Source organism: Aphanomyces astaci (genome assembly GCF_000520075.1).
Source record: "Aphanomyces astaci strain APO3 unplaced genomic scaffold supercont1.15, whole genome shotgun sequence".
NCBI classification, from domain to species: Eukaryota; Oomycota; class Saprolegniomycetes; order Saprolegniales; family Verrucalvaceae; genus Aphanomyces; species Aphanomyces astaci.
In genome coordinates, this window is record NW_009798278.1 from 809673 (window position 1) to 819649 (window position 9977).

The window sequence follows — 9977 nt, forward strand, 5'->3', positions numbered from 1 at the left end:
AAAGCCGCTGTAAAATTTGCCAATTTTGCAGCGGATTCCCCATTTTGCTGTATCCGCATAAATGGTGGATTTTCTAGTGTAACCGGATGCGCTTGTGTTTTGTTTGATCATGCATCCATGGTGACAGCCTGGGATGGCGAGGTGAATCGCATTAGAGTCTCATGAGTATGTCATTTGTGGTAGAAGGACGTCGCTCTGAACACGGATGATTTGCGAAGTTCGCAACGCACAAGGTTGCAACCTATCCGGGTTCTAAATTTTAGGTTGCGGATAGAATAGTACTGGCGTTTGCGAAATCTGTCTAATAGACAGATTTCTCAAACGCCAGTATTATATACGAAAATATTCTCGACCAATGGATGGAACGCTATGACCAATGAAAGGACGACTTTATGTCGGTTATCCAATCACGCGATAAAAAATTGTCGGTTTTGTGTCGTGTCTGTATATTATGTTGCTATTTATACTGCGCGAAGTCAAGCCACGTGTCCAAATGGTCATGGAATGCTTGGACTTTGGCTTGGTCGATGGCAGGGTCAAGGGTTGCTAGCACTAGCTTCGCCGCGGCCACGTAGTCAGCGGCCTCGGTTGCAATGACTGCGAATGTACTGGCTTGACGGTCGTCTGCTTGCGCATCATCGTGGGTGCTTTCCTAATGCTCAAAGCATTATGACTCGCCATCTACAACACCGAGATAGGAACCAACCTACCTCCGACTCAACCGGTATCGCCACCCCGTTGAACGACTAGGTAGTACTACTAGTTAATAATCTCCTTACTCACAATTGAGTACCTCGTGTTGGTGTTGTATGGGCTTGGTCTGATGCAACGCGCCATGTTTCATTCGAACCAGCGCCTCCAACTCCGCTGCCACCGTGCCATCGTGGACATGTACACCAATTTTATTGTCGCTCGTGGTGTCGTTTCTTTGGGCGTAGTACGCCTTGTGCACTCGAACACTCATCTTGTACAATGGCTGGAAAACATGCGGGCCAACCCACTGTAGCTTGAGCACCACATCCTTGAACTCAGCATGTTAGTTGTCCAGATGGAATGAATATATATATATATATATATATTGGCTTACGTGCAGGAGGTGGTCGAGTATTTCGGCCGACGTCACGTTCAACTGGATGTCTTGCATCACTTCGAGCTCCCTTTGGGCGTCAATGTATGCTACAGGAGAATTGGTCCTTTATATTATGTAGTTGTTGTGGAGAAATACGTAGGGCAGCAGCATACCGTCGGTGATGATGACGATAAACATGTTCTAGCAGCGTGCCACGTCATACGAACATACGACTGGACATTGTTCGTACCAAAATCACAAACAGCATCAACGTGACAAATACGCAGAAAAAGACTGGTCCGAGCACTTGGTTGGTTTCCACGAGGTCTTCAAATTCGACCTTGTTGATGATCACTTGGACCAACGTCAAACTACACGAAATGATATATATCATTGTTACACATATATATCACTTTTGGAAGGGCAAGGTGTATCCTAGAGGTATCGTACAAACTGCGCCAAAACGTGTGGTAGTTGTACAGCCGCATGCCAAAAGTCTACCAACACAAGTGGTGTTAATTCATAGTTCAAGCGTCGTCCATATTGTTTACCATATTAAATGCCATGGCGGACCCGACAAGGGAAATCATAAAGATGAGCATAAGCCCCAGCATTTCTTTCGACGCTTTCGTGATGGTTTTCATCAGTTGGGCAAACTTAGGCACGACTAATATGATTGTGCAATAATTAATTCATAGTCATAAATGCCATCCAATATAATAAGTACTGTACATGATAAATAGTAAAACAGCTTGATCCATGCCAAGAGGCACACAACGCTGGCCACAGCTTCGGCAATCCAAAAGTACTCGGCGGATTGTCTACAGCAACTCTCTTAGCAACGACTAGTATCAATAGTATGTAGTAACATGTAGTAACCACTAGTTATTGTACCGAAAATTCAGAAACTCTGTCGCCGAAATCGTAGCTATGTCGGGCAACGATTGGTACGACAGTACTTTGAACACGGCAATTACGTAAAACAAGCCCAAGTTGAACACGTGCAAGTGGTTGGACGCGTGCTGCACGAGGGGTGGGTACATATACTACACACACGAGTGATAAATACGATATATATATCATAATTGACTGGGATACAATATATATATAAACATCATACCATGCGATACAGTTGGTGCGTGACAGCCACAAGCACCAGCGCTTCGCCCACGAGTTTGACAGCGTCCTCGGACGAACTGTACGCGTATAACCGTTCGGTTTGGAACAGTCCGCGGGGCTCCATCCCCCCAGAAGGGTACGCTTCCACATACAGCCGCACCAGCGATACGTCTCGCACATTTCTGTTGTAAACAGTCATGTCAATGAACACGGCGCGAGTTGCCCGATCGAAAAATCTACAAGGGCGAGTTATTTGTAGTGGCCGAGTAGATTGAAGGGGAATATGGTGGCTCGCTTTACTTGGAGTGTTTGAGGGCGGCTAACTGGTCGTACACGTCACAGTGCTCCAGTGTGTCCAAATTGCACAGAGCATTTTCGTGGTTGGGTAAGTAGATATTGAAGGAAGGGGCAGGGTACACCCTGGCGGAATGAGAGATGAACGAGGGTTCGATGGACGCTGGGCCGGCATCGTAAGAGTACGTGGCGCCGTGCAGACCATACGAGTCTTGGCTGGCTGTGGCGGCGCTGTATTCGGGAAAGCACTTTGTCGATTCGTTGCGCAAGAACGAAGACTCGATCAGCATGCCAGTGCACTCGACGCCGACAACGCGCACCTACAGTTACAGTAGTCGTTTAGCTGGGTAGTGGTTTGGTGGAGATAACCTGGCCAATGCGGATGGGCCCCCAGATTTCCCCGTACCCCCCCAGGACTCCCCTGGAGCTGTACGTGTTGCCCGATGGAAATTGGTTGTCCCCATCAAAAGACCCCCCAGAGTACACGACGTCGTAGAAACCACCCACTACAGGAAGGCCATGTCGAAGTGCAATAAAGTTACATCTGACTATTCCTCCACTTACGCAAATAGTCGTACAGCTCGTCGATGCAGTCGACGTTGTCGCGAAAGGTCTTGGTGACTGACGTAACTCGGGAAGGCCATGGCTTGTCTTGGAGTTGATCCATGAGACTTAATGTCATTTTGTACGGCGAGTCGTCGTGGCGCCCGTGCATGCTCACGATCACAAACACACTGATAAACACCATGTAGTGCACCTACAGTACACGAACGTTGTCACATGACAACCAATCCCGTGTGTGTGGTAGATAGAGAACGGACCATGTCGAGGACTTGGGTGGTGACGTGGAGCAGCGATTGCTTATGGACGATGGCGGACAGCTGTTGCTGCTGGCACATCGACAGATGTTTTACGCGGTGGATCATGTCGTCATCCAGCTGGTTGTTGAGGCTCATCGAGTCGGCCAGCGCGTTCACTTCCACCGCCGCTGCGCTGTCGCGCTCAAGCCGTGAGTCGACGGCGTCGGAGTGGTGGGCAGAATGATTCTGCACAATCTTTCGCAGCTCGGTCGCTGTCAAGGCACTCAGTTCCTGGTGCATCAACTCCTGTGCAGCTTGGTCAGTGTACTGTAAGGCAGACGCATCCCCGTCAAGGCCCTCGGGTTGGTGTGGGTTCGGAGGATGGCTGGGCTTCGACGAGAGTTCCACGGACTCAGCCGAGCTTCGCGGTCGACACGCCACGGCCGTGGAATCGATAACATCATCTGTGCCAACTATTTCCCTGATCAGGTTGGATGATGGTGGTGCTTGGTTCTCCTCCGACTCGGGTGCGTCGACCAAGGACGCGGACACTCGCTGTTGTTCCCGTGTGCTCATCATGGTTCCGTCGACATGACTCGCTGCTTCCACCGAAGTCAACCCGCGACTCATGGCCAGGCTGATCATTTGGACTCGGACGGCCTCTTTAAGGAGCCTTGTTCGGCGCTCGGCCGCCGCTGTCGACGTCGTTATCGCACGCACGATCATGATCGTTCCGCCAAGTGTCTCTTCAACTTCGCTAATCTGAACGATATCGCACATACATGACTATTCTGAGCGATGTTGTCACAAAAGTTATTTTGAATTCCAACAGCCGCAACGCGTCATGGTACGAGTGGTCGGACGGCGCACACATGATCGATGGAGTGTAGGCAGGCCAGTCGGCGAAGAAGGCACAAAAGGCTGGGTCCGAACTCAGCGCCAGGCTGAACCAATCCATCTTGGCCGTGAACGTACGTATGATCTCCACAAATCTAGCCATGACCTACGAAATGATAGGTGGTGTATCTACTGTACCGTGTTCTGTGGCACTTTGCCACGTTCTCTACCTGGCATGCTACGGGGTACGCTCTCATATTGACCGCAACATACGCTAGCTACACCATGGCCGTGGGTTCTGCCCTGGAAGGCACGAACAACGAGTAAAACGACCTATCCCAGCGCTCCCATCCTTCTCACCGGGCAGGCTAGGTATGCCATGGATGTGCTGCTCGTGACGCTGGTGGTTCAAATTGGCACGATCGTGTCCGACTACTTTTGGTACTTGTACCTGGTGGTACGTGTTGTCATCGCACCAACGCCAGCTGGTCACGACGTCATTGGGGTGTAGGTGCCGGGGTATGTGTTCTACTACGTGGGCAAGAAGGCGATTGGATTCTTCTTTCCCCAAGGAGCTTCGTCCGAGGTAGGCAGAATTCCCGCGTTCCTTCCTTCTCATGTCGCTAGGACAAGACTGGCGGCGACGCAGCCGTGTCCAAGCGCATGCAAAAGTTGGAAAAGCGCGGAGTCCGCCAGCGTGCGCCATAAACCACGGACAATACGACCACCCCATAGACTGTTTTGTTTTTGGTGGCTAAGGCGATATCTGTGTTCAATTTTTACTTGAAACTAAGGATGAAGTGAATAAATACTCCCCGGACTTCTTGTCCACACTACTATAGTTTCTGACGAATGTACGCTCGAAGAACTGGGTACCCCCCTCCTTTCACACACCCACGGCAGCCTTGCATGTGTAAGCTATAAAGTAACTTACTGTTAGTATTACGTTAACGTTAGTACTATTAATAGTAATACTCATGATTAAAAAGGCAAAACAAGGTACAGTATACCAGTAGTACCGTATTGTGAATTGGCATTAAACTGCCAAAATTCGGGTATGGAAATCTGTACCGAATCCAGAATAATAATAAAAACACTTTTTCATACCGGTATCTTCATTTCGACGACGACCAGAGGCGCTGGCTAGCACTGCTCTGCATCCGTTCGCGGGCAGTTGGTTTGGTGGTTTGGGTTGTGGAAATGGCTAGGCGTTCTGAGAACCCCATCTTGCCGTCCACACCCCCGTCGACTTTATCGAGGGGGTACCCCAGCACGAGCCCCCCGGCCAAGCGGTTTGCGTCCGTAATGCGCAGCACAAGGGTTCCCCCCATACCCAGCACTTGATAGTTGACCGTTAGCGCCTTGCGAATGCCTCGGCAGGGGTCGCCGAAGGCCGCCACCAAATCCATTTGCCTCGATATGACCAGCGATTTCGCGGCATTGCCTGTAGACACAACCAAGGGAACCATCACATGTTGTTCTGTGTCGTCGTGTGACCACTACGTTCGGTACCTTTGGCCGCGAGTACCCCCACAGGCTCGGTCACGTCAAATGTTTTGAGCACATTGGTGGGATGTCCAAAATACGCCCTGGACACTATTAACGAGGGAAACACCTGCGCACACAACACACACTGTAACCCTGGAACATATCCAGAGAATGGTGTGGACCTCTTGGCTGGAAATGGACATGGGTTTGACCAAAAAGCCTTCGGCCGTCACGTGAAGTCGCAGCTTTCCCCCTTTGCACATGCAAAAGTTCCGGCTTTGACCACCTCCTTTCTTGATGATTTCATCGTCCGATCCAGTCTCCCCTGTGAAGAATTGTGATCCATATTGCACATTGATGTGGGCTGTTGTTACCGTAGCCCAAAAGGGAGTACTCTACGACGAGGAATCGAGAAAGGCCAGGGCACGGGTCTCCAAAGAGTGCATTCAAGTTCTCGTCCGTGCCAATATTCAATTCAGATCCTGGCACCTGCGCCTTGTCTATTCGAGCTTGAAGAACGGCTGCCACCGCTATAGTCCATTTGTTTATTTGTTTTATCTTTTCATGTGGAAGGGCGGGGGGGGGTCGTTACGTACGCAGATGGCAGGGCGATGAGTTGGCATTTCGAAGGGCTTGCCACTTGGACAAGTCGTCGGAGCACGTCGATAGCTTGGCTTTGGCGTGTACTTCAGTTAATTTCATATCCAAGTCTTTGGGCAACCAGCCGTACTCTGCCCGTTCAATCAACACCCCGGGACCGACCTACAATAAAGTCGTTTGGTTGGTTGTTACGAAAGATGAGGATGATCATCATCCCACCACGGGGAGGTTTTGGATGACTATCGCTTGCACAAGGTGGCCGTCGAGTTCATACTGCCTCGCTTGGCCGGACCGCCCGATGATCTCATACTCGACAGATAGGGTCTACCCCTCTCGCACATCAATACCACAACAACGTGGTGTAAGATTTTGTTTTTTACCTTGGCAATGGCGTCGCATGGCTCACCAAACAAGGTTGTGAGGTCGGTCGTGGCAGCCACCGATACGAAGTCGCCTCCGTTGAGATCGGCCAGCCCCGTCAGCCGTTCCGCCACATCAAATACAAGTCCCTGTCACCCCCTTTTTGTCACTAAGAATAGACTTGACTATGCATCTACCGGGGTGATGGAGTGGCGGTGACCATATGTTGCCCGGTTAATCCATAGCTTTGGCAAGCTGTCGACCGCAAAGTGCAAAGTCAGCGGCAATACCAAGGCGCCGTCAGTCCCCGCCTCGCACCGCACTTCACCGTGTCGAGTCAAGTCGGGGTTTAAGTTGGGGACAACGTAGCGCAAGCAAAGCACCTAGCCATCACCAACTTTTCACGAGAAGGGTTCGCGAGGGCGACACACCTTGCGCTCGCTGGGGGCAGGGTCGGCATATTTGGAGAAATAACTAGACATTAACGGCGTGCCCGCGGGGAGGTGGAGTCGACTGTGGGTGGTTGAGTGCGCCACAAGCGCTTGGACTTCGGCCAACACTGCAATGGCTCGTTTTGAGTCGGAGGCGTGACCGAACGACGCTGCAATGACCGCCAGCCGATTCTGCCCTTCAAACGCCCTCCGACTTTGATTGCGCTGGAGATGGGGCAACACACACACCGAGGACTCGCGCAGGACTTTGGCGCAACTGTGGCAATGCCGATACGTGTCTGCCAGGTCGGGGTTTGGGTGTGTGGCTCCGCAATTCGGACACCGGACGTCCGTGGATGCAGCTTGCTCACGTGGCAGCGTCCACTTGGCAGCACTTGCGTCGGCAGTGTCATCGCTTGTTTTCAGGACCATGCGCCTCGTCCCGCGTGGGTCAATCTATTCTTGGACGTGCTAAGGGGGTATACACATTTGTCAGTAATCATACGTGCTAAGGTATCACTCAGTTCAAGACCGTTATGCATGAATACTTCAACAACGTAAATATGAGCAATCATACCGTCAAACCTACTTGTATATGTACGCCCCCATAGCGCTCGCACCCTACAATTCCCCTCAGTTTTCACAATCCCCCCCCGTGTCCAATGCAGTGGGCGCGTTGTTACCGGGCATCATGCTGTATATATGTACGACAACCACAGGCGAAAACTTGGAATTCCGTCTTGTCCCATGTATATTTACCACCGGGTAAGTAAACGCACCCAAATCCCACTGGTGTCGTGTCCCATGCATTGAGGTTCGATGATGATTTCGAACCTTCTGTTCCACATCGGTCACCGAAAAACTACATTTCGCAGGCTTTTCGATTCTAGCTCGGAGGACATGTCACCATGACTCGTTTTTTATTCTGGTACGACAATCCACTCGGCATACTGTGCGACGTAGGCACATCGCCACACCATTTTTCAATTTTTACCATGGCCCCTACCGCCCAGTGGACGCCCATCGAAGTGATACAGTACCCCCCGCCTGTCGCCAAACTAACGTTGAATATTCCATCTGTAGGATCAAACCCTCCGCGACTATGTGTATCTCCACGGCGGCAAGCAGTGGCGGGGGGTGTTACACCTCTTTGGCTCGAGCAAAACAATCCGAGACTGTCAGCACCGGTGGAAGCTGCTCTCGCAAAAGTCAATGGGGAAGCAGCCATGGACCGACGCAGAAGACCAAGCCATGATGTCATTGGTACGGGGGCTAGGCCCCCACAAGTGGGGTGTAATTGCGTCGTACCTTCCTGGTCGAAGTGGAAAACAATGTCGCGAAAGGTATGACGAAGATTACTCAGTACACAACCCACTTGACACCTCACAACAAGTGTGCACGTAGATGGTGCAATCAATTGAACCCTTCTATCTGCAAGGCGGCATGGACTCCCGAAGAAGACAAACTGCTTGTGGCGTTGCAAGTTGAACATGGAAATCGCTGGTCCCTCATTGCCGAGAAGTTGCCAGGTCGAACCGACAATGCCGTCAAGAACCACTGGCATGCCAGCGTCAAGGTACACCTTCTAACAAGTCTGGCTTGACTGCATACCGAATAACGTTATGATTGACTGGTTGTCCCTGGTAGAAAGCCAAGATATCCAACTTAGTCCCCACACCACAGACGTCACCCCCCTCCCCTAAAAAGTCGCCCTCACGACATCCCAGTGGCAGTAGCTTACCCTTTGTGGAGTCGGACATTTGGAATCTCCAAGATTTGGACCTGTCTACGGCCTCTTGTTGGATGGATACGGATTTCATATGGGACAATGTGATGCACACAGCCGAGGAACCAGACGACGCCGACGCCTATCAACACGTCGAGTGGTTGCAATCGGTGGATATATTCCCGTCCAACGTCGAAGGGTGCTGATGCGTTCGACTTTCAATGGTGCTTTAAACTATCATATACCATCGACGTGTTTCATCATTGCCGTGACTGATTCACAGCAATCTATCGCCTCCTTAGGTATTGGGACAAGCACCATTGCATATGGGCATTTCAATTCAGAAAAGTGCTGGATGGCATTCTTCTTTATTACTTCGAAGTACTACGTAGTACAGTATATAACCGGCTTGACGACTTCATCTTAGCCTTCATTTACTTCTATTTCCATTTATTTTGGACGGTCCAATCAAATAAATGTATTACCAATAATTGCCATATTTGATTATATGTCCTCTTGACCAACACAAAACACACGTATCTCGCCACTTCTAGCCCCTAATAGGGAGATCGCTAACGTTAAACTCTTTTTTGAGAAGACTTGATGTATTGTTATGGTTATTGCCTTACAGGTAGTCCTTGCGTTATTCCACGCATACAGAACTTTCATGTAAACTAAGCTTACGTAGTATATACTATTAATATCAGTATTGTAGGCATACTACGGTAATGTACTGACAGTGATGCGACTTGGTGATGGCTCTCCATTTTCTAACGTAGTACACAATGTATGCATGTCGAACATACTGGCACGAGTCATAATGTAAGCGCCCAGCACACCTTCACTAACGTAAGTATACTATTAATACTAGTAACGTTAGTAATTACAAGTAGTAGTATACTATTTTCATAGTATACTACTAATACTTGTAATATTGCGCAGCATACTATTAAAATAGTACGCAGCATACTATTAAAATAGTATGCTGCGCAATATTACAAGTATTAGTAGTATACTATGAAAATAGTATACTACTACTTGTAATTACTAACGTTACTAGTATTAATAGTATACTTACGTTAGTGAAGGTGTGCTGGGCGCTTACATTATGACTCGTGCCAGTATGTTCGACATGCATACATTGTGTACTACGTTAGAAAATGGAGAGCCATCACCAAGTCGCATCACTGTCAGTACATTACCGTAGTATGCCTACAATACTGATATTAATAGTATATACTACGTAAGCTTAG

At 49.5% G+C, this 9977-nt stretch overlaps 4 protein-coding genes across 5 annotated transcripts; 2 read left to right on the forward strand and 2 right to left on the reverse strand.

The window, feature by feature from the left end:
• Positions 1 to 425: 425 nt before the first annotated feature.
• On the reverse strand, positions 426 to 4032 carry H257_07443. Of its 2 annotated transcripts, XM_009832970.1 has the most exons (15): positions 3304 to 4032; positions 3047 to 3239; positions 2852 to 2988; positions 2489 to 2802; positions 2190 to 2424; positions 1964 to 2115; positions 1802 to 1890; positions 1621 to 1736; positions 1520 to 1566; positions 1320 to 1440; positions 1243 to 1270; positions 1088 to 1176; positions 794 to 1021; positions 711 to 746; positions 426 to 652 (listed from the first exon to the last, which is right to left on the reverse strand). In XM_009832970.1, the coding sequence occupies exons 1-15, from the start codon at positions 4006 to 4008 to the stop codon at positions 458 to 460; spliced, it is 2685 nt and encodes an 894-aa protein (XP_009831272.1). In that variant the 5' UTR covers positions 4009 to 4032; the 3' UTR covers positions 426 to 457. The 2 variants fall into 2 exon arrangements, with proteins under 2 accessions (XP_009831272.1, XP_009831273.1); XM_009832971.1 differs by having other exon boundaries at positions 711 to 1021.
• A 79-nt stretch (positions 4033 to 4111) lies between these two features.
• Positions 4112 to 4956, forward strand: H257_07444 (hypothetical protein). Its single transcript, XM_009832972.1, has 6 exons — positions 4112 to 4129; positions 4173 to 4253; positions 4300 to 4442; positions 4492 to 4576; positions 4631 to 4705; positions 4747 to 4956. Exons 1-6 carry the CDS (start codon positions 4127 to 4129, stop codon positions 4825 to 4827), a joined length of 468 nt encoding a protein of 155 aa, XP_009831274.1. The 5' UTR covers positions 4112 to 4126; the 3' UTR covers positions 4828 to 4956.
• Positions 4957 to 5087: 131 nt separating this feature from the next.
• Positions 5088 to 7471, reverse strand: H257_07445 (hypothetical protein). Its single transcript, XM_009832973.1, has 9 exons — positions 6999 to 7471; positions 6765 to 6950; positions 6588 to 6716; positions 6427 to 6531; positions 6204 to 6369; positions 5982 to 6137; positions 5790 to 5932; positions 5632 to 5734; positions 5088 to 5563 (listed from the first exon to the last, which is right to left on the reverse strand). The coding sequence occupies exons 1-9, from the start codon at positions 7428 to 7430 to the stop codon at positions 5235 to 5237; spliced, it is 1749 nt and encodes a 582-aa protein (XP_009831275.1). The 5' UTR covers positions 7431 to 7471; the 3' UTR covers positions 5088 to 5234.
• Positions 7472 to 7993: 522 nt separating this feature from the next.
• Positions 7994 to 8930, forward strand: H257_07446 (hypothetical protein; the record flags this gene model as incomplete). Its single annotated transcript, XM_009832974.1, has 4 exons — positions 7994 to 8026; positions 8082 to 8341; positions 8403 to 8574; positions 8646 to 8930. The coding sequence occupies 4 exons, from the start codon at positions 7994 to 7996 to the stop codon at positions 8928 to 8930; spliced, it is 750 nt and encodes a 249-aa protein (XP_009831276.1).
• Between the last annotated feature and the right edge of the window lie 1047 nt (positions 8931 to 9977).